Source organism: Emys orbicularis, chromosome 3, assembly GCF_028017835.1.
Source record: "Emys orbicularis isolate rEmyOrb1 chromosome 3, rEmyOrb1.hap1, whole genome shotgun sequence".
NCBI classification, from domain to species: domain Eukaryota; kingdom Metazoa; phylum Chordata; order Testudines; family Emydidae; genus Emys; species Emys orbicularis.
The window spans coordinates 215196195-215223791 of NC_088685.1; the positions used below are offsets into that span (position 1 = coordinate 215196195).

Here is a 27597-nt window from a genome sequence, read left to right on the forward strand (position 1 = left end):
AAATTTTAGTATATTTTTTCTTTGTTTGAAAACCTATTTCAAATTAAATTTGCAATTATGACAACCTATATCTTTTAAAATAATTAACAATAAATTGGAACAACATTCAAGCACTACATATTTGCCACCAATTTTTATTTTTTTTTAATATAAAGTGAACTGGTAGAAACCACTGGCTAAGCAGAGTTCGTTTAAAGTGCTAAACCAGCGTTTGTTAGTGCTGAATCAACTTTTGTCAGAGACTATTTTCATCATTTCATTCTACTCTCCTAGTTCAGTTCAATGACTAGTTCAAAGTTGAGAAACCAACTGGGAGTTGAAAAAGCAGGAAAGCTTATTTTCCTCTTCAAATCTCTGAATAAAAACCAAGGTGCGAGAGGATAAGATCTACTAGTTCTGAAACCTCGAAGGACACAGTAACCAGAAACTATCAGTTCCATTCACTCTCCACAGATACTACTTGTTTTGCATTTGAAACTAGCTGATTAAACTATGTTTTGATTAACTTACTCCCCCCACCTTACATATGCAGCACATTTTTATTAGTTGTAACTACTTTAGCAATTTTAGAATGCAGGGTTCTGCGCAGTTTTAATTTAATTCCAATTTCCATTCAACTGCAATTTAACACAAATTATGCGTAAAAATCTAGTAAATTTTTGAACATAAATGTAAAAATTAACCTCAATAAATATATGTTAAACTATACAATTGCTTAAATAAATGCATATAGCTGTAATATATCTCCTGGTTATCAAAAAAAGGCCAGAAGATAGGATGACAAACAATATAGCATGAATGCATCCTGTGAATGCTGTTGTTCAAGATCTGATTCTAACCATAATCAAAGGAGAGATTATATAATGTAGCACTATATCCAATGAGATGTAGAAAACCTATAGTGAAAAGAAGTCAACAGTAATGACTTCAAAACACATTCCACCAGCGCATAAACCTCAAAGAAAAAGAAAAATGAGAGAACCAGACAACACATCACAGAATATCACATGTAACATCCGTTGGGTCAGGCAGAATTCTCCAGTGGGTGGATCTAGGACTCCATTAGCTCTTCTATGCTGCTATAGCATGTAAAATTGACTTGGGGAAAGGGAATCTCCCACCCCCAACAGGGATAGGATAATCCAGGTAACAAGCAAGCAAGCAAGTCTTTTCCATCAGCTTGTTCCATTAACTAAAAAAAACAAAAAACAAATTAAAGTACACCTCTACCCCGATATAACACTGATATAACGCGGTAAAGCAGTGCTCTGGGGTGGGCGGGGCTGCGCGCTCTGGTGGATCAAAGCAAGTTCGATATAACGCGGTTTCACCTATAACGCGGTAAGGTTTTTTGGCTCCCGAGGACAGCGTTATATCAGGGTAGAGGTGTACTTAGGAAAAGATTTTTCTTCAGACTATGTTAATGCAGCTGTGGTATATGCTGCTTAACTCAGTACCTCACACCAAGTACTAGCAACATCGGGAGAGAAATAAGGGTGTACAGAGAACTAGATGACACAGAAGAGTAGAACAGTGAACAGGGCCCAGGGGGTCAAGAAGCAGCCTGAGAGAAGAACAGGTTGCACTGAGATTGAGACAGTTGAAAGCCCCCAAAATAAAAGTATGGATTCTCTTTAAAAAAAAAAAAAAAAAAAAAAAAAAAAAGGAATAATCTTGTGTCACTGACTTACCATTCATGGAAGTCAGTTAAAAATCCAAGCAGTTAACATCTCATCTCTCACTTAATCGATAGGGACCTTGGGTACCGGTGCACCTGTCTCCGCGGGTCTCGGCCTGTGGCACACAGCAGGTTAGTCTGCTGAGGGCTGTAACACTTTGGTCTAATTATGTTTGTTGGGTTTAGCACGGGGGTAACTGGGCGGTGTTAGTGATCTGTGATATACAGGTCAGATTAATGATCTGGTGGTCCCTGCTGGCCTTAAACTTTATAACTATGACCTAGTGACACTTGTGCTTAGTGTAGTTCTCCTCTCAAAAAAGTGAAAGGACAAGTTAATGGCTAGAAATTGCACGTATAAACATGCAAGCAGTGTAGAATTAATATTGTAAAGCCAAGTCGATCACTGACTTAATTCCTTCTAAAAACCAATTGTTAGCTTAGTTTTAGGACTGATTTGTAATTTCAATTCTATCCACTTTGCCTCAGTCATAGAGACAGAATTTTACAGCATTACAATTGTATGTGCTATTTTAAAAATGGTACCAGTATATTTTAAGACTGAAAAATAAGATAAGAAAAGTTTCAAACACACTGCAGGAGAGGAGCAGAGTTGTGTGCAGGGAAGCACATGTCTGTAGAGGGTGCCTAGGTCAGAGCAGGGCTGTGCTGGAGTGCCAAGGGAGCAGTGGCGAAAGTCCAAGGACTGCCACCTCAGCACTGAGGTAACCGACTGACCCAGAACTTTCCACCCCAGTTCCTACATCTCCACTCACCGCCCATGTCCCCACACCCTAGCTGTCTGCCCCACAGGCATCCCACATATGGCTGCCCACCCCTCATAACAGCAGAGGAGCAGCAAGAATGTGCCTGGGGAATGAGGAGCAGCGTTTGGGGCGACCTTGGAGCCTCTGTCTGAGAGATTCTCAGCCTGCGGGTATGTGCATAGTTTGGGGGGGGTGGGAGCAGTGGTGTTTTAGATAAATAAGTAAAAGAAAAGCAAGAGTCACCGGAGCAAGTGTCTTAAAAGGCCCAGTTTTAATGAGTTTTAACTCAAACTAAATCTGCAGGTCTACCTGAAAAAACTAAACGTCCCCCTCCCCCTCCCACACACAACATTTGTACTCGCAGATTATGGTCTTGATCCAGCAAAGCACTTAAACATGTTTGAAAGCATTTTGATGGCTCTGGGTACTTTAAATTAGGGGAAGATGGATACACTGTATATATCACAGAGAAGAGGCTGAATCCCAGTTTTAAGTGAAAAATTCAAAATAACCTTCACTATGGAGTCATGACTAGTGCTTCCGTAAGGTAAGTATTACCCACATATACACCAACATTTATGTTATGCACATCTCTGTACATTTGGGAACATGAAACATTTGCAACAAGACATATTTCCAGAAATTATTATAAACCTTTCCCTTTCAAAGTTTGCATGTAAGGAAACAGAAAATTAAAAAATAAAATAAAGTTACCCTTCTTGGGCAATAGGAAGCATTAAACTCATCTCCAATACGCCGCAGTTCCTGTGCAATCCATATTTCCGGCTGCATGTCTTCACGTATTGAGGGAGACTCCCACCTGGAAGCTGCATTAGAACAAAAATAAAGAGTACTTTGACATTTCCAAAAGTCACCTGTTGAAATTAAAGTACAATAGGGAAAAAAAATCTATTAAACTTATTCTGTCAAAAGTTTGTGGACTAAATTTTTGTGAATACAGTTTAACAATGAAACACCTAAGAATACAATCACTGGAAGCTGCATAAGACAGCAAGAGAAAATTATTTACCTGCAATTCTGCTTCTCTGAAGATACCAGGCAATCAGAGTTCTCACTCTTTGGTCTTAGCTTTCTAGTTTGACACAGGTGGATCTGCCGTAGCTCTTATAATTTTGATCTGAGGGCAGTGGTAAGACTCATATTAACCTTTGCATGCCACCCACAAAGGTAAAACTACTGCCCTCTAAACATTTCAGCCAGTTCCTTTTGTTGAACAGAAGGTAAAGCTCACAAAATAAGAGTTACAAAGGGATCTCACAAAACTGGGTGACTGGGCAACAAAATGGCAGATGAAATTCAATGTTGATAAAGGCAGAGTAATGCATAATTCCAACTATGCATACAAATGATTGGGGTCTTTATTAGCTGTTACCACTCAAGAAAGTTCTTGGAGTCATTACGGATAGTTCTCTGAAAACATCTGCTCTGTGTGCAGCGGCAGTCAAAGACGCTAACAGAACGTGAGGAATCATTAGGAAAGGGATAGGGACTAAGACGGAAGAGATCATAATACCACTGTATATATAGTGATACTGAGACTGAGGCTCGCAAGCCACAAGATGCTCTTTAATGTGTCTCCTGCAGCTCTTTGCAGCACAATATTAAAACACTGTGTGATTTAATTATTAACCCATCTAAGTTATTAACTAATCAGGAGGCTTTTACTATGTTATTAACCAATTGTAGTTGATAAAATACTTTGTCAGTCATTTTGCTGTGAGAAAAAAATACACACTAAATATTTCCCCTCAGACTGTTTAAATAGGACTATATAGTACTATAGTAAATAAAACAATGAATTCACACGGCTGTGGCTCTTTTGGATAATGCTGATCACAAATTTGGCTTCTGAACCACTGAAGTTTGAATATCACTGGTATAAATCCATGGTACCCCCACACCTTGAATACTGCATGCACTTCTGGTCACCCCATCTCAAAAAAGAGACATTAGAAATGAGAAAAGTACAGAGAAGGTCAATACAAATGATTGGGGTTAAGGAACAGCTACCATCCAAGGAGAGTAAAAAGGCTGGGACTGATAAGCTTGGAAAAGAGACGATTAAGGGGGGAAAATGATAAAAGTCTATAAAATCATGAATGGTTTAGAGAATGTGACTAAGGAAGTTTATTTAACCCTTCCTACAAGAACCAGGGGTCACCCAATGAAACAAGTAGCAGGGTTTAAAACAAACAAAGAAGCACTTCTTAAAGAAGTGCAGTTAACCTGTGGAATTCACTGCCAGGGGATATTGTGAAGGCCAAAAGTATAACTGGGTTCAACAAAGAATCAGGTAAGTTCATGGATGATAGGTCCATCAATGGCTATTAGCCAAGATGATCAGGGATCAACCCGATGTTCTGAGGCTCCTTAAACTTCTGATTGCCAGAAGCTGGGACTGGACGACAGGGGATGGCTCACTGGATAACTGGCATGTTCTGTTCGTTCCCTCTGAAACATCTGGCACTGAACACGGTCAGAAAACAGGCTATTAAGCTACACAGGCCATTGATCTGACCCAGTATGGCCATTTTTACGTTCTTATAGTCTTCTAGCTTCTGGCCGGCCAAGCTATAACAAGAAGTCAGACACTATAACAGCACTGCCCACACTGATTGGTGTGAAAAACAGCAAGAAGTTGAGTGGACTTCCTAAGGGCTTTAGTCTGCCCCAAATGAAACTCTGAGCCCCACAGACCTTTTGACACTGAGCACATGGCGAAGGGCCTCATGGGGAGGGGAACAGAAGGCATGACAAACGTTGGCAGGAGGACAAACTCAATGGAGTGGAACTCTCAGACCACTGTGGGGAGGACTGTTCAATGATTCCACAACACCACCTTAAACCTGGTGTAAACTGGATCGGTCACGACAAGCTGAAGCTCATTCCTGCTGTGAGCTGAAAGGACTCCCAGAAAGAAAGCAACCTTCCATGCAAGATAATTAAGCTCACAGGAACTGAATGGCTCAAAAGAAACTTTCATCAGCTTTGTCAGGGTGACCTCATTCTCCCCTAACACTGGGGGCTGTTTAACATGAGGTTTCAAATGTCAAACACTGCCTCAACCTGACAACAAGGATCTTCTAAGCCTCTAATTGGCTTATTTTGAGAGCCTCACCTCCCATATCACTGCGCACTGGTCTCCTTTGAATCAGTTCATGACAGGCTAAAATAGCTGCCAAATGTATGTGGATGGAGCTGGCCTTTACATCAGGAGGCAGGCAAGCAGTCTCTCCATGTGCGTGGAAGGGGAAGAATAAAAAACAGGAGTTGACTGGGGCCTGAATGCACCACAAACTTCCTTCATTTGAAATTTCAGGGCCTTCTGACAGATGGCTTCCAAGACACCAGAAGGACCTGAGCCGCCTGCCTAGATATCCCATGCCTGCAGAGCTCTACCCTCTCGGAAGTGCAGCTGCCAGTTTGGGAGAGAGGTACCCTAGTTGTGAGCGATAATCAGAGGCTCTCCCGTCCTGTAAATCATGCATTACACCATATGACAATGGCACTGTTTTAAAAGAGAAACTGGTTTCCCAAAAACATGGTTGGCAGCAGCCTGTTTTAAAACTCAAAATATAATATAAAAAAATCCCTATTATTCTGAACCGCCCAAATGTGTAAGCAATGAAGAAAAATCTTCAAATGCTCAAAGAGCACTCTCCTCCTAAATTCTAAAAATGTGGTTCAAATCTGACACAGGGATGCTGTGAAAACAGCATCATGGGATTATAATTTTTAGTATTTTAAAGATTCCCAATCCAAATGTACTTTGCTTACAAGGAAAAACAAACATTTTTTGATGAGTCCTGCAAATTGAAATGGAATCTCAAAATCAAGTTGGGATCTTTCTGGCTCAGCCATTAGATACTAGTAAAAGATAGCACAGGCCCAATTTTGTTTCCTGATACACCTGTGCAGCCCTGTTTTCTGGGAACAGAATCAAGGTGTATCGGGGGCAGAATTGGCTCTGCAGTTTGTTAGCGGTTCTGTGGGTGTTGTGTGAGACAAAACAAAAACCAACTCACTCTCCCATAGCTGTGTTGTTTCTACAAGCCTATCGGTAGTTTGGAGCAGCAAAAACATAGCATCACTAAAGTGATCACAAGGAACTCAATACACACAGAGTGACCATCTACTGCAGGGGTAGGCAACCTATGGCACGTGTGCTGAAGGTGGCACGCGAGCTGATTTTCAGTGGCACTCACACTGCCCGGGTCCTGGCCACCGGTCCGGGGGGCTCTGCATTTTAATTTAATTTTAAATGAAGCTTCTTAAACATTTTAAAAGCCTTATTTACTTTACATACAACAGTTTAGTTATATATTATAGACTTATAGAAAGAGACCTTCTAAAAAACGTTAAAATGTATGACTGGCACGCGAAACCTTAAATTAGAGTGAATAAATGAAGACTCGGTACACTTCTGAAAGGTTGCCGACCCCGATCTACTGATTATGGTGCCATTTTCCCCAGTCACTTTGCTGAGTAGAACCACATTTAATTAGTTTCTCTGCCTGTTGCAGGACACCTCTACAACTTTCTCTTTTATTCCATCAAGACAACAGTTTTAGGCTTTTAGGTTTCTTGGTCAAATAGTACTGAAATGTCCAATAAAAGAAAAATCTCATTTTTGTCAACCTAGAAGTTAAAGTACATTGTAGGGGTTTGGGGAGGGATATTTATTTATATCTGGGAATATATTATTATTGCACAAACTAAAGAACTATTCCTCTTAGTTACAGAATTTTAACTTCTTCCTTTTATCAAGCATTTTAACAGAAAAATTAGATCCAATGGGGGGGGGGGGGTGGAAGAGGAGCATTGGCTGCTAAAAGTGTACATAACTTTTACATTTTAAAAAATATATATATATAGTTGACAGCTTTGTTACTCATTTTAAGAAACAGAATTCAAAGTGAACATAAAACTGCAATTCTGAAACACATTAGTGAGAGAAATGATCAGCTTTTAACAGAATTTGGTCCATGCCATGTTGGAAAACAGATCTATGCTGATTGTCACAATCTGGGTCCAGACACCCCAGGACAGAGAACAGGTGATCTGAACCCCAAAGAATAAGCAACTGAATTAACTGATTGTATACAATATTATTGTACTATAAAAGTGCACTGAGTAAGATAGTACAAAAACTGGTGAGACACTGGTCATGAACATCACTGAGTGATGCAGTACGGGATGTGTATAAAGAGTTGTGTGCTGGAAATATGTTCTTAAAATATGTTTGGGAGGCAGAGGCTAGAGAAGCCTGCCTTAGACAAAGGACTGTGAATTTACTTATCTGGGGCAAGCTTTGTAAGCCATACACAATGAAAGTACATTTACATATGAGGTAACCCAAGCAATCAAGCAGTGGAGGAAACAGCTTGGTAAGCTCGCCAGGCAGTATGAACCCCCAGGTGGTTTTCTTGGCTCCTGAGGCAAAGACAACGGTCTCTGGGAAATATAAGGGGAGCAAAAAGACATTCTGGTTATCCATCATGTAGGGGACAAAGGGAACAGCAACCTTTGAGTCTGTAAACATTGGATCCTCTTTCCTCCTAGAGGGCTGGAGATGCTGGTAGCTTGATGTAAGTGAGAAGCTATTTTAGGCAAAGACAACTTGCTAGAATTAAGTTTTAGAAAGCATGTTTTGTTTTGCTTTTAATGATTTTCTGTTATCTCTGCTTAGTATCACTTAAATCTATGTTCTTTATTAATAAACATACTCTTGGTTTTACTATAAATCATCTCAGTGCTGTGTTTTAATGTAGAGTGTGTAGCCTCAGGGAGCCAGGCTAGTGCATACACTGCGCCTCTTTGCAGGCAGCAAACTTAATTTCAGAAAGTGTCCAGTGAGAGGCAGTGGATGCTGCACAGAGAAGTCTCTGGGGAACTCTGGAACTGGAGATTGCTGGTGTGGCAGGGACCTGACACAGTCTAACCTCCAGCACAGCTCTCCCGCGCTGAGGCAGAGAGTGCTCTCGGTGCCTTGGTTAGAGCATCACAGTGACATAGGATATATTAACTGGAAATATACGCTCAGACTCTAAACAAGCATGACAACACTTTTTTAACCGAATATTTCACAAACTTGGCTAAAAAAACTAAAAGGAATCACAAGGGAATATACACAGCTTCCAATCTCAAAATATTCAAAGGATTAGTAAGGCAGTAATAAAATGGGGGAGGGGGAACAATCATCTAAGTAAGTGTCTGGCTCCGGTCTTGCTGGAAAAATTATTTTTGAGCCAAACTAGTATTTGCTTGCTCAGATATATATTTTGTTTTCATGTTCTAGTAGTGACAGACTAGTACCAATCAACCCTCCTTGTGAAGGTTTTATCAGGCACAATTTTATTCATTTTGTTAGCTGCTGAATTTCATTTAGCAAAGTCCTCATGATATTTGATGGGAACATTCTGGAACTGGGAAAACAACTGAAAGGAGGATGTGAAGGAGAATAAAAACCAACTTACATGAGCCCAACTGGCCTAGGCAGTTGTCTTCCCCAGAAGAAGTTACAACTAAACCAATGTAGTTTCTCAATGCTAAAGAAAAATCAACTTTTCAGCCCAGTGTTAAAACATGTAGTTCAGATACCCTCATGTAACTAAGTTTTTAACCAACTACATAACAACCACATTAAAAGAAAGTGGAGTGGGAGAAAGGGGGTGGAGGTTAGGGAAAGAAAAACCAAAAATACCATTTTAGTTCTAGAACCACTTTAAAAAGGGGGCATTAATGGAATAGTAAAAAGTTAATGGGAGAAAGAATATACATCCCTCTGTTCCAACGTTCTCCCCTAAAGGATGTGTTAAGAGCCTTTATATAGGCTTCAAATGATAAAAGCTCAGCAATTCAAGAAATTAGTATCATGGTTAGGTGGCTGAGAGTGAAATCAATCTGAGGTTTTCAGAAAGGACTTTCTGTGGTGCTGCCAAATCACTAAATCAGAAGTGTCAAGTCATAATTAGCCACGCAAGCAGGCAGAGATAAACTCTCAACATTAATTTAACACTTGCTAGCCACCGAATAACTTTCACCATCATCACACAGGAGCAGTACTAGTCATATCATGACACACTTCAGTACTCTAAATCACAGAGTGCATCCATTGGTGGGGGGGGGGGGGGGGGAGGGGAGAAAAAAGTAACCTATTCCCCAAGAAACTAGCATCCCAGCATCAAAAACACAAAAAAACAAAAACCCAGACTCATGAAAGTATTGTCCCTACTTACAATATTCAGAAATTGGACATTCATCTGATCACCCACCAACACATACAAGATATTCTATTTTCTGCAAAATGTTTAGCTGTGCAACTTTCTGAAGCTGGTATTGAGCACTTCTACTCTAAGTGCTCATCTACACAGGAGATTTTTCCAGTTATACTAATATAATGCAATCGTATGGGCACTCTGACTCCAGGATAAGAGCGGCTTTTTTGACTTAGAGGAAACCGCTTCCAAAGCAACAACAAAAAAAACCCCTCAAAGGCAGGCATCACCATACTGGAATAACAGTGTCCGCAGGGGAATTAACTGGTGTAACAACATCATTTTAATTCACACTATCTCATGCTGGTATCGCTTCCGTGCTTAGACAAGCCCTAAGGCCCATAGCTGCAAAGCTATTGGGTCCCTTACTGCCATGTAAGCACTGGCCCAGGATTTGGATAACAATTCTTGTTTTCCAACAGATAACTTATGGAGACACTTGGAGGAACACTGTTCACACTTCTATGTCTGATCTTTTTTAGTGTCCGTTTTTAAAAAAACAACCGATCAAACTTCATGCACACAAATGCAAACAAGACAATCATTTAAGAACTCTCATGCGCCTGCTTATTCTGCATGTAAGTGATTCCGGACATGAAAGGTCATTGCTGTGATGAGAAAGGATCAGACCAGAAAATGCCTAGGACTTCAGGTGAGGAATAAGCAGCAGGAGCACACCAGTTAGAGAAACAGAAATCTTGTTTATTACCAAGTGTACTTATGCAAAAGGAGACAAAAAAATATATAGTATTTCTCAGTTTTCCATAAGGCATCAGCTTCGGTTAGAAAGCACAGATGAAACAATATTAACTGCACCACGTCATATCTGTTTACAGTTTACCTTGCGTTCTCCCCGCAATCGACACATGCCATTTTCAGGCTCTTCTTCCTCAATCTTAGTCTTTTTGTTTTGTTTTTACATAACACTCAGTTTCACTGCAACAGATACAGGCTATTTTCAACTCAGGAGAAAACTATTAGGTAGCAAACTAACATTTTATAGACATTTATTTTTGCAATTTTTAAATAAGCGCTGAGAGGTGGTTAAGAAGGAACCTTAGCTGAGTAAAGAAACCACATAGTAGGGTTTTCTTCTATCAGCCCCTTCTTCACCCCCATTAATACAGGCCACTCGTCCAGTGATGTCCAACATGTGGCCCTCACAGCTCTAAGTTGTTGTGATGAATGTGGGAATGTTTGTATTTTTAGGATTCCTATGCATGCCTTTATTTCCCTCGGGGCTTTGCATTACTATGTACTGAGGGCTGCTCTCCACAAGGAAATTACATCCATATAGCTTGAAAAATCAACACCCCTGAGAGACGTAGCTACACTGACCTAAACCCCAGTGTAGATGGTGCTAGGTTGACAGAAAAATTCTTCCACTGACCTAGCAATCGCCTCTCAGGGAGGTGGATTACCTACACTGATGGGAGAACCCCCTGTCGGCACGGGTAGCATCTACACTTAACACACTATAGCAGCGTATAGACATACCTGGTGTGTATCAGGAAGAGATGAGGTGTTTGACTCACATAGCAGACTGTTAATAACTCATTTCCAACCAAGCTGAATAAAGTTGACATATCTGAATGGAGGATCCGGAAGAGACAATGGAAACCCCAAAGACCAAGACATTCACACTTAGCAAACAACAGCCAAGAGAAAGATTTCCCTCCACCTCTCTGCAGAGAAGCAGAGCAAGTCCTGAGCTGGAGAACAAAAGGGAAAGGTGTCAGGTGATGTGGCTGTGTTAAGAATGGAGCTCTCAGAGGAACAGGGGAGCTCTCACATGGGACTAAAACAAAGAAAGGGAGACAGACAGGAATCAAAGACGGTTGCTACAGCAGCATGGCTCATAGCCAGTCTGACCTCTGGCTTAGCCTTTGCTTCTCTACGCTAGCCTCGGCACGGTCAGGTTCTGTACGCCAGGTGACTAATAAATTATTACCTTGTTTTGAGAAGGCTGCAATGTTGCTGCAAACACTTACTGTGAGCATTGTGCCCTGAAGGGGCAGAAAAAGTCTCATGCAGGAGTCTGGATCGGCTGGACAGGCTGCAGGGAGAGAAACAGGGACAGCTTGTGCCCAAACGCCCAGTTTTGGGGTCAGGGAGGCTATGGGCCTGCCATTGCGGAATTGTGTGGTTCCTTGGGGTCCCGCACAATAAAGGGATCACTCCTAAGGGACTGGTTCCCAGGCACAGCCCAGATCTTATGGATCTGGGACAGCTGTGCTCTTGGAGGGGGACTGTGTTACAAAGAAACTATAACATTTGACTATAATTGGAAACGTGTCCCTTGAGTCATTCCATTTTTAAGTTTGAGTGAGAGCTGATTTAAAACACTATGGAGATGCAGTTAGGGGTACCACCCCAAATGCCTCCCACCACTAGACCAGGAGCACGCTGAGCAGCTGGTTTCCCTTCTTTGCCACAGCTACTCAACAGCTCACCTGCTGGCTGGCTACTACATCACAAGGGGAAGGAGAAAGTAGCTCTGGCTGTGAGAATTCTGCTAACAGCTCGGCTGCCTCTGCCTGAGCCCCAGCCCAAGGGAGTGCACCTAGCAAAGGATGGCTCCCTTACCCCACACAACCACCCAGGGCAGCCCAGAAGAGGAGAAACTAAGAACCAATAGCCAGTTACCGGTTCCCAATTCTCTGTTCCAGCCCAAAGTAGGGCTGCTTTAAGTCATGCCAACTCAATGGTCTACTAAGGGATGTCCACCAGCTATGTACAGGTAGCTAGAGTGTATCGTGCTCCAACCAAGGGAAATGCAGGAACTGACTATACCAGCTTTACAGTCACTGTCACTGGAGACTTCCCACATATGGAGATAATCCCAGCAGGGGAACTTGTGGGGGCACGAATAGTGCAGTCGGAGCAGAACAGGGAAGAAAACATGCCACAAAGTATTGACTGTGGCTCCTTGACCTTTCTAAAATAATGTGTTTGGCCCTCAGGCTGAAGAGGTTTGACACCACTGCTCTAGCGTCTGGGAAATTAAATGAAAGTTACCGAGGAAAGGAGAGAAAAGTTTTGCCATTAACATTTTGGAAAATCTATTAAGATTCCCTTTGCCTGATGCAACATGTGCATTACAATCCCAAGCAGTCACCTTAATTTAGGACAGTGTTTAAAAACAACTGGTAGAACGTAACACTACAAATAATAAATCTTATGAAACACAGCCAGTGCCTTAATGCTTAAGCTCTCAGAGTATATTGTCCATTCACATTTATCAGATCCCAGGCAACAAAGCTAAAAAAAAGTACTTCCATTAACTTGCTAACTTAACCCTTTGAAAACTCTCAGCCAGATACATGAATATTTAAAAAACATATCTGCAGTCTTGTTCCTGCTCTTATCTTTTGTTGTTGTTTGTTTTTGGTCTTGTAGCTGTGTGTGCAAACACGAATATCAATATGAAACTAGCCTGTGTTAGACATGCAATGTATAGACTAGGAAGTTCTGTTGAACCTGTAAAGATGTGTGCCCTTACTTTTTAACCAAAGTGTATTTATTTCAAATTTAATAAATGAGTCAATCTGAACAGCGAGGTGCATGTACAAATACACAAAACAAAAACAGGAACCACGTCCCCATTAAAGACATTCAAAAACAGCTATATAAAACACTTCCCATCCTCCCATCAGTCCTCCCCCCACTTGTGCGTATGCAGTGAATTCAGAGTTAGCCTGGCCTGTGGCTAATGAAAGCAGAATCTAACTTTTTAATCTGCTAATAAGGAGTTACCTATCCTAAGTAAGTCCTGCTTCCCAAACGCATTCCCTCCACACAACAGCAGCGTTGGAGTTGCGTTCTTAGCCATGCAGCATTGGAAAAAAATTTGAAGCAACGGTTGGCAGTTCAGGCTCACCTAAGTGTGCTCAGAGACATACATTTCACTGGCTGAAGGGATAAATAAGTCACCCTGCGTCTAACTATCCTTCAGATCCTTATCTTCAGAAGCCCAATATGCAACTGGGCTCCAAAGTAGTAGGGAGTCGGAAGCGTCAGTGTGGCTGGGGGATAAGTAACCCCATTATCTGATTCCTGAAGTCTCCACTGTAGAAGGGTAGTTAACAATTAGGTCCTTGCGAGCTGAAGAACTCTGCTAAATAAACAGTCAGCAAAATGGTCTACTTTAGCCTAACTAGTACCTAAGAGCTCTTTTCACATACAAGGCATATAACTTGAGTTCCCCAGGATAGCTATAGACAAAGAAACAGAGTAGGGAGCCGTTTGAGATGCAAGGCCAAATTAATACTGGTCAAAAAAACTGGGATGTTGCCAAAAAGCACCTTGTCTTCAGAAGGGGGAAAAAGAAGGTATAAGATGAGTTAACCATTACTGTCTGCAACTCTGAAACCCTCATCTCAAAGGGCAGGTCCATGGTTCTATCTCCCAATGAGAGACTAGAGTTACACAAACAGGAATGTCTCCAAAATGAGAAAGACCTTGCTAGGTCTTTGGCTATGAACCTGAGACAGCCAAGGATGCCCTATTGGAATGCCTAGGTATCTCTTGGATTTCTCTCTCTCTCGTCTTTGGGAATGCATTAAACCACAGGATACACCGAATTGAAGCTAGACGAATGAGCAAAAACACAAGCTGTTCTCTCAAAGGGATGGCATGTGACACTATCCACTTTGGAAAGAGTTCACTGGGAGGAAATGTGATAAACAACTACTGCAACAAGAAGGTGCTGATCGAAGTATTACATATTTAATAATTCATGCCTGCAACATTTCACAGGGTACTGGGTGCTATTTTCTAGGTTTAAAAAAATAGCGCATAATGAAACAATTGCCCTTTAAAGAGAAAGGATGATCACTGTGGCTCTATATGTACAGATGATATTAAAGCAAATGCCATGAATTACATGAAAATCTGACACGCTTTAAGAGCTGTCAAATTTTAAGCTATACTACAGAATAGCCCATGACAATTCTACTTCTGGAACTCACAGGAGAGTACTGCAGGCTCAGTTCTAAGGACTGGTGCTGAGTTTTTGGAGAGACCCTCCAAGAAGAGATTAAGGGTGAGGAGGGGTCCAAGGATCTGCTGAAGAATATGGAGCTCAAGAGGCTGCTACTATGGAAACAGAGCAGCTTGGTGGAGCTGTGAATCAGTCACCAGACTTGCATATGGGGAGTTTCTTCTGGCACCAAGGATTATGGCCAACTGGCTGCCTCTATGGTCCTGAATAGCCAGTCAGCCCAATAGCCCACTCCAGGTCATGACAAGTGAACTGACCATATATGAGAAAATTCACTTCTAACTTGCTTTCCCTCAGTAAGTTCTTCAGACACCCAAACATACCCACTCTCACAGACACCCTATAAAACTAATCAAGCTTCTGCTCCTACAGCTGGGAAGGAAGAAAATCTTGTTCCTAATTTTCAGGGCTTTGGAGTGGAGCCCGGAGCTGGAGTGCGGAGCAACTCCGGAGTAGTGGAGCTGCAGGTTTTTGCCTGGAGCTGGAGCGGAGACGGAGCACAGCTCCAAAGCCCTGCAAATTTTAAGTAGTTGGGAGGTGCTCCGACACTACGGTAATGGAGACCATATAAGTGGACAGATACACAAATCTACCCCACAGCTCCTACAGTTCTGGAACTCAGTTAAGCACTCCGCACTTCAAATTTAAAGTACTAACTGCTTAATAATTTAACATTTAATTGCTTTGAAGCTGGAGGAAATCCAATCTAATCAGCCAAAGACTGTTAATTTATATTTATTATATGAATTTTAAATGCGAAAAGCAACCTACTGTATGCCTGAATTTTGAGTTTACAGAGTATTCCACGTTGAAGTTTGCGGTGAATACATTTTTCTAATTTTAAGTAGGGCATTTTGAATGGCTTGCCAGGCAGGAAGTTTTATCCTATACTTCTGAAAAATCTAAATATATCTACAGACAGAAAAAGTTTTACAGCAATAACTCATTCCTATGAAACATTAGGTTCTGTGCAGCAAAACTATAGAGGGAACAATCATGGATCTGTAAACAGCACGTCCATAATATATTATTGTCAGCACAGGTAACAGTGCCATTAGGTAAGGTTGCCTCACACTTTCCATTATGGGACCGGTTTTCAGTTGCTTATAGTTTTGCCAATCTTTAACTGCTCAGGCTGAAGTATTTCACGCTGCATCTGCTCAGGCTGATGATTTTTTTTTTTTTTTAAAATAAAGTTTCAGCTAAATGGCTCTGCTGTTTCCAAGAATGAGCTTAGGGAAATATATGTTGTTTTGCTCATGTTAAAATAATTCTTACAACTGTTTTGCTGAGAAGCTCTAGCACTTTCACACTCTGTAGGAGGGAATTTAAATTTGGTATGGGGGAAGAGGCTGCCCTGGTGTCAGGGATATTCCTTGGGCTATCCCCATGAAATACAATTCAAATTTGGCCAAAGTTATAAACCTCTGAAAAATCTCATGCGCACATGCCCAGTAGAGACTTGTTAGTTGGCAGCTAAATTCTCCAAAGATTCCACCTGCACTGAGCATGCTCCAACCCCTCACAGCTCCTACATGCCAAATGGACAGCCCAAGTGCCATCCTCACAAAGCAACAAAGCATGCTCCATTCCTGGCCGCTGGGAGCCACAGAACTAAGAGCAGGTAGACCTGCTCTGAAGTGCTCGTAATGCTCCCCTTGCTGGTACCCAAGCAGCAAAGAGGAAGCTGCCTGACAAATGCAAAGGGGTGAGTAAATGGGGGGAGGCTGGGAAAAGACAGGAAGAGGTGGTAGAAGAGAGAAATATGGGCAGGAGCTAGGGAGGAGAGTATCCAAAAATCCATGATGGGGTGGAGTGGATGGTGCAGAGGAGAGTAGCCACAGCTTTACAAAAAGTTCAGGGAGAAAACAAGGGTATTTAAAGAAACATGGAGGGCGAGCTACGGGAGCATGTGGTAGGTGAAATACTAAGTGAGGTGCAGCGAGCTAGGCCATGTGTGATGGCCTAGGGAAGGTAGGGAATTCAGAGGATGGAGAAGAGGTAGAACTGTGAATAGCTGGAGGCCAGGAGCACAGCGCATTCCTCCTCCAGCCCCACAAACCATAAACCTGACTATTTAGGCTAACTGGACTGCACCTCTGCGACTCTCTCTCTACTGGAAAACATGCCGTGAATCATAACATGCTGTAGCTATGCTGTTTTGTAATGATTTAGTACACACACTGTACAGAAGCATTAAGGATGAGACAAATACCCAGATAATCTCTCAATCCTCCCATACATAAATACTTTTCACAACTGTGAACCCTTTGATTTAATTAGGGGAGGAGCAGATGTTTGTTTCATGATACACTGGCCTTTTTTTGCTTTTAAGTTTTCTATCACAACTTCAGTTCTCCGTCATGTTGGCTGCATTATACAAAACTCCCTAACCCCCTCCCCCCCAACAAACAACGAAATCTAGAGGTTATACAAGTGTTACAGTATCTGTTTTTCTTATTTTCAGATACAGGTTGCTGCGTCCTCTGCTAGAGAGAGCAAGCAGAACAGTTTCATTCAGGAGTTATCAAAATTCCAGACCTCTTCTCTAGCCTCTTCTGGTTGGGAGGAAAACATACCAAATTTGAAATAACATAGGAGAAACTAATTTCAAATACAATATTCACAACACTCACATTCAGGGCTTTGGAGCTGCGCTCCGGCTCCTCTCCAGCTCCAGGCAAAAACCAGCAGCTCCACTGCTCTGGAGCTGCTCCGCACTCCAGCTCCGGGCTCCGCTCCAAAGCCCTGCTCACATTTATATAATCCATACGGTTTTAGAGAACACACTAGAAACCCTGTAACTAATCAAAGATTCCCTTGCTTACACAGTCACTTGTTTTTCAAAAACAAGATACTTTTTCATTTAAAATATAAGCAGAATGATTAGTCCCTAATATGGACTAATATGACCTGAAAACTGGTTTAAAATACTCACATGTGAGCACAAAAACAACTTTATGTAATGTCTTGTACTCTCAGGTCATTTTATCCTGTGTGTTCCCACATGGAACCCACTAGCCCTTCTCTTTCCTTATTCTGGAATCAGACCACAGCCTTCTCCATGCTCTTGACCCTGTACATAGTTACTTTTCTTCAACCTCAAAAGTTCCACTTCCTTCAAGATCGCCAGCATGGAACCTTTCCCAAATCTTAGTCAAAACCCAGTCCAGTTTATATTACAGAAAAGAAAAATGCATTCACAGTAAGAGGGAAAAAAAGTAGCTTAAGCATGGGGGAGGGATAGAGCTCAGTGGTTCGAGCATTGGCCTGCTAAACCCAGGGTTGAGAGTTCAACCCTTGAGGGGGCCATTTAGGGATCTGGGGGAAAAAATCTGTCTGGGGATTGGTCCTGCTTTGAGCAGCGGGTTGGACTAGATGACCTTCTGAGGTTCCTTCCAACCCTGATATTCTAGGATTCTATATGCTTTAACAGGATATAAAAAGTCAGACAGCAAAAGCTGGCTCTAAGATTTAAAGTACAGACAGACAGGATTACCTGTACCACATCCCTGTTGAGAGTAGTCTGGTCTCTGATAGCATGTCAAGACTGTAGTATCCTTAAGGAGTGCCATTTCTTCAGAGGAAGTGCATGGAACCATAGAGAATATAGCCCCAAAACAGTGAACATAAGAACGGCCATACTGGGTCAGACCAATGGTCCATCTAGCCCAATAGCCTGTCTGCCAACAGTGGCCAATGCCAGATGCTTCAGAGGAAATGAACTGAACAGCTGGTGACACCTTTCATCTGAATTTGTCATTTACAAAAAAAGATTTAATTTCATATCTATGAAGTCCAAATAAAACCTGATTTCCCTCCTGTTCCCCCATTACCTAAACACTTTATTAAGTTATATAATCCAAGTATTCCTTTCCCCACCCACTCCAACCTTTTATCATCTTCACAGAATTATTTCATTGTCCTGACACAGCTAGATAAAGTCATGGCTGTATCTTCATTATTCACTCTCTGGAATACACAACCTTTTTGCATAAAACCCTTATTAACTGTCTTTATGCCATGACTTGGTTACAGCTTGTAACCTCACAACTGTTTTCCCTCAGAGGCTTTTGCTTCCTAAAGACCACTATAGATCTCTCGTTTCAGGAATACTTTTGAAAGTTTTAAATGAAAAATAATGTCTTGGTCTTTGTCTTACAATTTTAAGGGTTCATATTCCCCTTCACACAGGACATAATAGCAATGCTAATCATCTTAAATTTAAGGTTGCAAACATATCCCTCATAATAATTTCTTCCCTGTGAGGGGTGGGGAGTTTGAGGTCCCCTTTGCATTCCTTGCCAAGCTTCTCCATTACACACATACTCTTTAGATCTCGATTCCTCCCCATAATCTCAGTTGTACATGAGTCACTAAAAATGGATAAAGCCATACTGAGACCACCTGTTAAAGAACTTGAAGGTCTGTCCATTTGGGATAACAGGCTGTCTAATCTCTTTCCACCATTCACAGCAAATCAAGGTGTGGAACGTTTTAGATTGAAGAAATGTTTGGAAGTATGGTAGGGTAATCATAACAATAGAGTAACATGGCAGCAAACAGGGATGACTGCTGTATTAATAAACTTCAGCCAGAATACAAGCATGTGTTATACCAAACTGCACTCTTGGCAGATGTGAAAAAAAATAAAAAATCTTTTTAACACAACGTAAGGGGCCTGACCTTGCTACTATTAGATTTAACTGCAATTTTCGACTGTGCACAAAATTTTGTTTCATTGCTTGGGCAGTTGGCTAGATGTTGGACTCTCAAAATGTTGAGCCTGTTCTGGCTGTAACTGGTGGAGCAGACCCAGTCTATCACTGGAACTCTGTCAGTCTGTATTAGAATCGTACTGTGTTTGCCAATACACAGAATGTCCAACAATGAAGAAAACGTAAAGCAATAATATCACAGTTATCTTCTGAATTAGTTTGCTTTGTACATCACACCCTTGCTTGTAAGTTTATTACCCCCCAACAAAGATATGAACAGAAAAAAGTGTGAGACGGTATCTATTACCGTCAGACACGTCTCTTCCTTATAAAATTATTGACACACTGGGCTTAAAATGAAGTGCCTAAAACCACCTGGGAAGTGTAGGTATCTAGCATAACCATTCACTTTGTGTCACTCTCACTTATATGATGCTCTCTTAGATACCCATAAGAACATTGTGGAGGGAGAGGGGAAGAAATCAACAGAAAAAAATTTGAAACTATGGGATGTGAACCTCACTCCCGCTCTGGTCCCTGTTCACCAGGTAAAGGGGCTCTGCAGGCGCTCCGGAACTGGCTGGTGGAGAATTTCCCAGGTGCATAAACTGAGGAAGATAGCGATAAATTACTTTCTGAGAACCGCCAGCAAGCTCTGGCATAGGAGGGGTGTTGGGGACAGGAGGGGGCATATTAGGGGTGGGAGAAGAGCCTGCACCAACTGTGGGGATTTTCAGGTGGCACACGCTGTGGAGGAGAATGTTAGTAGCTTGTGGTGGGTACACTGAAAATTAGAGCAACTCTCAGATCTGTCCCCCTGAAAGTCATTCCAGCCTCTGCAGCAGCCCAGAGTCTAGGAAGTGTAAAGTTGACCTTAAACCCACCTCAGCCTCACACTCTGCCAGAGTTGCAAGTTCCGCATCATGGCTCTAAGAGACACCACAGAACCTCACCCTTAAAAATATTTGAAGTAAGCCAATGGCAGGAAAAGCTTACTTTCCTTCAACTCATCTCCAAACTGGGTTGGCCTAAAAATTCCTAATTTGTTTTATTGGCCTTGCTGAGGAGTAGCATGTTCTAGTGTGATTTCTGTTGTTGTTCTAAGTACTTTTATCTTGGTGAAGAATTACATGACAAACAGCTTTAATAACATAAACCCCACATTGAAATATACAGGAAAAAGGCACATCTACCCTTAGAAGTGCCCCTGAAAAATATACAGAAACTTCCAAATAAATTGCTAGGAATTATAACCTTCTCTTTCCTATTCCAGGGATCAATTCCCAACATGCCGCTGACACCAACACATACATCATAACTCACTTAAGGACAATAATGTTGGTGCTGTATACTGCAGTGAAAAATATAATTTTAGGTCACAGTTCTCCAAGAGTTATGTACATGCTTCATTTTACTCAGCGTGAGTAATCCCATCGACTTCAATGCGACTATTTGTGTGTTCAACATTAAAAACACGTGCTTATGTCTTTGCAGGACTGGTGCCTTACAAAGTCTACGAACACTTACATAAACCCGCACTATACAATCAGGACATTTTATAATGCCAAAAAGAGAATTCACACAAACATTTTTACAATTTAGTGTACCCTAAAGGACCCTGGGTACCCCGTTCAAAACCCTTGATACATACAATATATAAAACCAACAACATACATCCAACAGCATATTGCCAAGGCAACAGAGCAAAGCTAAAGTTAGGTAGGTATTCAGCAATGGTGAGCAATGAAGGATTAGCTGCCTGGTTCCTTTTACTGCTCAGTCATTCGAACATTGGTGGGGCTTGAGTTTGTTTTTAAAAGGAGCGTAAGTGCTATAAAAAAAAGAAGTACTATTTTCAGGCGCTAGCTGGACTCCACTGAAACTCACTTTCAACCTTAATTTTTTTTTGCTTGTGAACATATACATATCACAAACCACCCAAGGGGTGACCCATATTGTTATGGCCATTCATTGGACCCTTAACCTGTATTTCATTTCCTGTCATAAAATCCATTTTATAAATATTACAGAAATATGAAGTTACTTTATAAAAGAAACAGTTTATAAAATTTTACATTTATAAAGTATACCTGATTCTGGCCACTGGCCTGATAGTCAAGAATATATTTAATTCAATTCAAGAAGGATGTTGATAATTTGGAGAGGGTTCTGAGAAGAGCCATCAGAATGATTAAAGAATTAGAAAATGTGCCATATAGGCTATAGACTCAAGGAGCTCAATCTATTTAGCTTAACAAAGAGAAGGTTAAGAGGTGACTTAATCACAGTCTATAAGTATCTACATAGGGAACAAAAATATTTAATAGTGGGCTGGAAGTTCAAGTTACACAAATTTAGACTAGAAATAAGGTGTTCGATTTTTAACATTGAGTAATTAACCATTAGAACAACTTAGCAAGGGTCATGGTGGATTCTCCACAACTGATTTTTTTTTAATCAAGACTGGATAGGTTTCTAAAAGATTTGCTCCAAGAATTATTTTGGGGAAGTTCAATGTCCTGTATTATACAGGATAGATAATCGCAACGGTCCCTTCTGGCCTTGGAATCTATGAAACTATTTCCCCCCTGGGTGAATAAAAAACAATGATTTGGGGGATGAATTAAAAAAAACAGTTTTTTTTTTTAAATTTTGTTATTTAAATTATATTGAGTTTTTCTTTTTAAATGTAAACCTGTTTAAAATTAAATCTGAACTTAATACAAAATGTGTCAAGGCCTAAACTTACTATAATCTCTTTAAAAATTAAATACAAAATATACTGAACATGAGCCTCTACCAAAAACTGAGTTAAAGGCTGCTTTTCTATATTAAAAAAATCATGTGAAACACTTCCAATTTTTGAAGTCAAGCTTTATAAATATGACACAATGTAGTAGTAAATAAGCAATATATCATTCACCATTTTCCTACATACTAAAAATTTACAATTAATAAGAATCTGAAAATATTAAGCTAAGTAATTGCTTAAATAAATAAATATATATAGTTATAGCGTAAGCTCCTAGGAAACAAAATGATGTACCAAATCTAGTGTAAAGGCTCTATTCAGTTGTAAATCAACATGTTTTAATGGCTGTATCAACCAATGAAAGTGCATCTTTCTTTTGAAGATAACTGAAGTACAAATGGAAAAGTTGATTAAATTGATGAATTAAAGTGAGGCTTTCTACTTGATTTAAATCATGATTTCACTATCAGATTGAAATTGCTTTGATTTAAATCAATCCACCCCACTTTCACCTAGATGCCACTGTATTAAGTTCATCTCATTTTCAAAGTTTCATAAAAGTCAGGCATTCCAAATGTTAAGGGCTCAATTCTACAGTTCCCATAAGAGTAAAATTCCTATTGAGTCCAGTGGGATTTTTGTCTTTACAAGGACTGCAGGTTCAAGCCCTCATGGCCACATTTCAGAGATTATGATCTCTTCTCTCTACAACAAGTCTCAATACAAACTGTAAAACCAACCAGTAAGTCCTTCCTTGGAAAGCACAGTCCCTGGGGTAGAATAAAATGTCTTTACGACTTCACATTTCTATTCTAGTGGTGTTTGAAAATGTCCAGGGTTCCTATTTAAATTCCCTCAGCAGTTTCTACTCGGTTTCTGACAATTTAATGTTTAGGATGGTGCCCATTGTAACAATAGTATGAGAAAATTTCAGCACAATCATCATTTACAAAGTTTTCAAAGCACATTTTACATGGGTTGAAAAAAATTTACTTCTCTGAAATTACAGACAGGACTTGAGTTTCTTTCTTGAACATAAAGAATGTTGTTCACTGCTAAACTATAGCTTTACATGTGCTATAAGCAATGTTTAAACTAGTTCCTTTTGTCTAGTGATACCACGTATGCTCTCTCAGTAAGATTGTGAAACTTGCATTAAGCTGCAATTACTGCAATAATGCCAGAAAATCTTTCCTAAGGGAATAGTATAGTAAGTACTTTGCAGCTGTAACCACAACTACCAAAATGTTTTAATCATGGAAAGCTTAAGTTAGAGTTTGTTATTCACCAAAAAGCATTATCAATATGAATAATTAAACCATTCCCAGGACTAGATGTTCCCCATTTCTACTGAGATTTGGGCATACAGACTTTAGTATTGGTTCCTTAGAAAACTGACTCTTTGTAGCTTACTTTAACCTCTCTACCTTCATCTGTAATATAAGGAAAGTGGGACAGATGTTGCAAGTTGCTTACTACAATTGTCTTTTTTTCACCTCTGGAGATGTGGATTCAAACGTTACCTAAAGTCACAAGAATTGTTTCATAATCTCAAACTGGTCCTTAAGACACATTTAAAAAAAAAAAACAAAACACACATTACAGGTAAGATTTTCAAAGCTGTCCAAGACACTTAGTTACAAAACCTCCATTAATTTTGATGGGAAGCAAGGAGCTGAGTCCTCTAGTTCAGTGGTATCCAAACTTTTTTGATCGCACACTCCTATCAGTAAAACCTTTTTGAGCACGCACCCCCTGCCGCCCCAAGCAAAAAAAAAAAAAAAGCCACCTAACTGCCGAAGCGGCACAAACCCCATTTTGGAGACCACTGCAGTTGGCTTCGGGGAAAAAAATCTCACCCCCACATGCCTTGTCATAAGTAACAGGCAGTCAAGAACAACCCCTACAATGGATTAAGGAGGAGTACCACAGGATCCAAAGTAGTCCTAACAACATGGAGTCCTTGTGGCACCTTAGAGACTAACAAATTTATTTGGGCATAAGCTTTCGTGGGCTAAAACCCACTTGCATCTGATGAATGGAGTGGAAAATACAGTAGCAGGTATATATACACAGTACATTAAACAGCTACCACTCTGAAAGTAGTCCTAGCCACTCTTTCCTAACCAGAAGGTGGACTCTAGAAAGAAACTTTGAAAGATGAGGGGGAAGAGAGATGGTCCTCTGGACTCCTACAAAGGCACGGAAAGTTCCTCACTTGGGAAAATACACCTCTAGTAGTCTTCTCTCCACTCCTAACATAAAGAACAGGAGTACTTGTGGCACCTTAGAGACTAACAAATTTATTAGAGCATAAGCTTTCGTGGGCTACAACCCACTTTTGTAGCCCACGAAAGCTTATGCTCTAATAAATTTGTTAGTCTCTAAGGTGCCACAAGTACTCCTGTTCTTTTTGCGGATACAGACTAACACGGCTGCTACTCTGACTCCAAACATAGATAACTCAGAGTCTCATACCCTACCACCCGCCTTTTACAGACTTCTGTGGCAAACATCAAATTCACTATCTGCCAAGGAAATGTTGCAGAGTGTCTTAGAAGACTCAGCCAAATGGGACACCTGTTCAGACATCCTACTGATGGGCACTTTCCAGACAGGCATACACAAAGACCCTTTAAGCCTCCAGACTCATCCATGTACATTACAACTAAAAATCTTAAATTTTAGACAAGTATTTCATAATTACTATGCAAGTATACTAACTCTGTTAGTCAAATAGTGTGGTCATCTTACATGTGTTTTTAGGAAGAGATGGTGTATTAAAGTATTACCTAAGCATGAAGCTGCAAAGTATATCAAAATAACATTTCATAAACCTATTTGAAATCAAAAATCAGAAAACTTAAAATATATTTTTAAAAACTGTACAGATTCCCTGCATAACATGTGTAAAAAAAATGCCAGTTCAGAAATTTCAGCCCAAGATGGATATCTACAGACAACTTTAAAACTCCAGAAAATAAGAGACAACAGAAACTGAAGAGAGCTGGTTTGTAAACATCTTTTCCTCCCAGTATTCTGATTAACCGGATCTTCAGGAAACAGCTAAGAATTTGTAGTAATGGAAACTTCTCTCCAATCTTAGTGCTATATTCCAGTGTTTGCTACCAAGATTATGTTTATTATACGAAGCAATATGGCCTCTACATTTTATCTCCTCTCTCCATTGCAACTTCCTTAGTTGGACAGACAAATCTCCATGGTAAGGTCACAAGTTATTTCAAATAAAAAGAACTGTCCCCTTATAGACTTTGTATCAGACTTAAACAATCCAAAATATTTAAATTTACCAGAACACATTCCATGTGCTGTGAAAATCAAAGGCAAGAGGGATACTTGGACCACTTTCCAATTCGTTAGGAAATGTTCACTGAATTCAAATCTTACCCAATCAGTTCATAAAATATAAGGCAGTTTTCAATTTTACTTTTGTTGTTTAATAGCTCAGCCTGATGTCACTGTATAATATACAGTATTTTGTTCTTATTGAAAAATTTGGCTGCCTCAATATTAACATTGAGATGCTGAAAGCAATACAATGTCCACAGGGGTATTCAGAACCTATTGAAAAACATAAACCATGAGCTAAAAGGTTTCTTACCATGATCTTGCTTACCCATTGCACTTAGATAATGATTAAAGGCTTGACAAGGGGGACTTGGAGTCTGCGTGGACTTGTCGCAACTCATAGGCGCAGGACTCCTGTCTGTGTCGAAAGAGAAATACCCACTGGAGGATCTAGACAGCAGTGAGGATCTTCTTACAAAGATGAAAAGTGGGGATCTGGTAGCAAATGGACTGGGGCTACTGGGTGGTGCAAATGGTCCCTGAGGGCTGCTGGGCGAAGAGCTCCCTGAGGGCTGCTGGGCGAAGTCCCCCTCACCTGAATGATTACCTTGATACTGTGTTTGTATAGAGGTAGGGGCCCCAGGTCTAAGATGCTGAGGCTGACTTGGCCTTTCAATTGACTGAAACTGTCCACCTTCTCTGTTGCACTCTGAATTTAGATCAGAAGATTGCTTTGCCATTTGGTCTTTTTTTCCTGCAAAGAAATAGGAAGACATTATGAGTAAGCTCTCCAGGCTTTATTATAATACTGTAATAATATCTAATAGGTTTTCCAATAAATTCTCAATGTCCTTACTTATATTGTTAGAATTCTAGTGGTATTGCATATGCCTTTCAGCGTACATTCTTCTTGCTTTTAACCTACTCACTTCTTTCCCCATACCCCAAATACAATCAAGTGCTATCAGTTCTATGGGTAGTTTCCTGTCCACTGTTTCCACCCTTCCTAGGATACCTGCATCAAAAGTATAAACCGTGAAAAGCCTTTGTCCAAACAAAAGGAATTTAGTTTTAAAGTGGAATTTATCAGCCAGGCCATTATGCTCCAAATCTGTATGAAGCTTTGATTCAGTTAATTAAAAAAAAAAGAGCAATAAGCTCTGATTTCCTCAAGTGATTAAATAAAAGGATCGGATACTGTGCTGAAATGCAAGAGTGAGGAGTATTTGCAGTGATTGTGCAGAGCCTCCTGGCCATGTTCCCTGTTCCAGCCCCATTGTTCTATCTAATGTGCTGATCACAGCAAGTCTGGAGGAGGTTTGGCAGCAGCAATCAGTTGTAGTAAGTGCGTCACAATAGAGTTTGTAGATTGCACAGGACTGGCTCTCCTTCACCCCCCTCCTTACCCTTTTAATGCTAACTCAACAAATCCTCCTTCCTACTACAAACTTCAAGGGAGAGGGGAGTACTAAAAACGTCAGCTTGAAAAACACTGCAACTTCCCCACCCAAACAAAGCAATAACGCTTTGTGAAAAATACCCCGAGACAACCACACTAACACATACACACACACACAGAGCCCAAACCCACAACTACAGCCTTTAGTACACAATGTCTCCGCGAATCCCGCGCCGGACTTCCTAAAACAACAGACTCCAGACTCATCTTTTTATTATTATTTTTTTTTGGGGGGTGGGAGTTGTACATTATACTGCAAACTCGCCCAGGAAAAACGCTCCGGGACCGCAGACTTCCTGCTGCCGCGCTGGGGCGATCCCGGCCGGTGGCGACAAGCAGGAACCGGCGGGAGCGACGCAGAAGCAGAACCCGAACCGAAGCGAAGCACAGCGGGGCAGAGCAGAAGCCCAGGGCCGCCCCCAGGCTCTGACCGGCCCCCCGCGGCCGGGTCCCGGCCCGCCCGCCCCCGCGGGGGCACATAGGAAGGAGGGTCCCCCGCCCAGCCCAACAAAGGGAGGCAGGCGAGCGAGCCGGCGGGGGACCGCGGCCACACAAAGGAGCCGCGGGGGCAGCCCCGGAGGCCCCGTCCCGCCTCACTCACCTTTTCGGCGCCC

General features: G+C 41.0%; 1 protein-coding gene across 1 annotated transcript in view; it reads right to left on the reverse strand.

Moving 5' to 3' along the window:
• BCL2L11 (BCL2 like 11) overlaps positions 1-26300 on the reverse strand; it is a 47113-nt gene extending 20813 nt beyond the window's left edge. The window contains exons 1-2 of the mRNA XM_065401839.1: positions 25838-26300; positions 3160-3272 (exon numbers count right to left, since the gene is read on the reverse strand). Coding sequence (XP_065257911.1) covers positions 3160-3272; positions 25838-26300 — 576 coding nt within the window. The remainder of the gene's footprint in view (positions 1-3159; positions 3273-25837) is intronic.
• Between the last annotated feature and the right edge of the window lie 1297 nt (positions 26301-27597).